The sequence below is a fragment of the Acanthisitta chloris genome, unplaced genomic scaffold (assembly GCF_000695815.1).
Source record: "Acanthisitta chloris isolate BGI_N310 unplaced genomic scaffold, ASM69581v1 scaffold10460, whole genome shotgun sequence".
Taxonomy (NCBI): domain Eukaryota; kingdom Metazoa; phylum Chordata; class Aves; order Passeriformes; family Acanthisittidae; genus Acanthisitta; species Acanthisitta chloris.
The window spans coordinates 1-362 of record NW_008652205.1 but is presented as its reverse complement, the minus strand read 5'-3'; the positions used below and the strand labels follow the sequence as shown (position 1 = coordinate 362).

At 52.5% G+C, this 362-nt stretch overlaps 1 protein-coding gene across 1 annotated transcript in view; it reads left to right on the top strand.

Moving 5' to 3' along the window:
• The window catches only part of LOC103803834 (1-phosphatidylinositol 4,5-bisphosphate phosphodiesterase gamma-2-like), a gene marked incomplete at both ends in the record, with an annotated part of 22334 nt that extends 22186 nt beyond the window's left edge, over positions 1–148 (top strand). Inside the window, 1 exon segment of the mRNA XM_009076414.1 lies at positions 1–148. This exon segment is cut by the window's left edge and continues 16 nt beyond it. Within this exon segment, the coding sequence (XP_009074662.1) occupies positions 1–148 (148 nt within the window).
• Positions 149–362: the final 214 nt, after the last annotated feature.

Sequence of the window (362 nt, the reverse complement as noted above, 5' to 3'; positions counted from 1 at the left end):
GCAGGAAGGTCGTCACTTTGTGCTGGGAACCTCGGCCTACTTTGAGAGCTTGGTGGAGCTGGTGACGTACTACGAGAAGCATCGGCTGTACAGGAAGATGAAGCTGCGTTACCCAGTGACCGAGGAGCTGCTGGAGCGCTACAGCACGGTACGTGCTGGGGCTCATCCTATGAGGGGATGGACTCCAGGTCTAGATCTGGGCTTGATTTGGGCTGTGGTTTGGCAACTAAGTGGTTGTGGTCTGTGCATGGTACGTGATCTTTGGGGAGGTTGAGCAGGTAGGTTTCTGTGAAATTTGTATGGTTTAGATTGACTTATCTCACAAAGGTTTTGAGACATTGTTGGGGCCTGGCTAGCAGAGG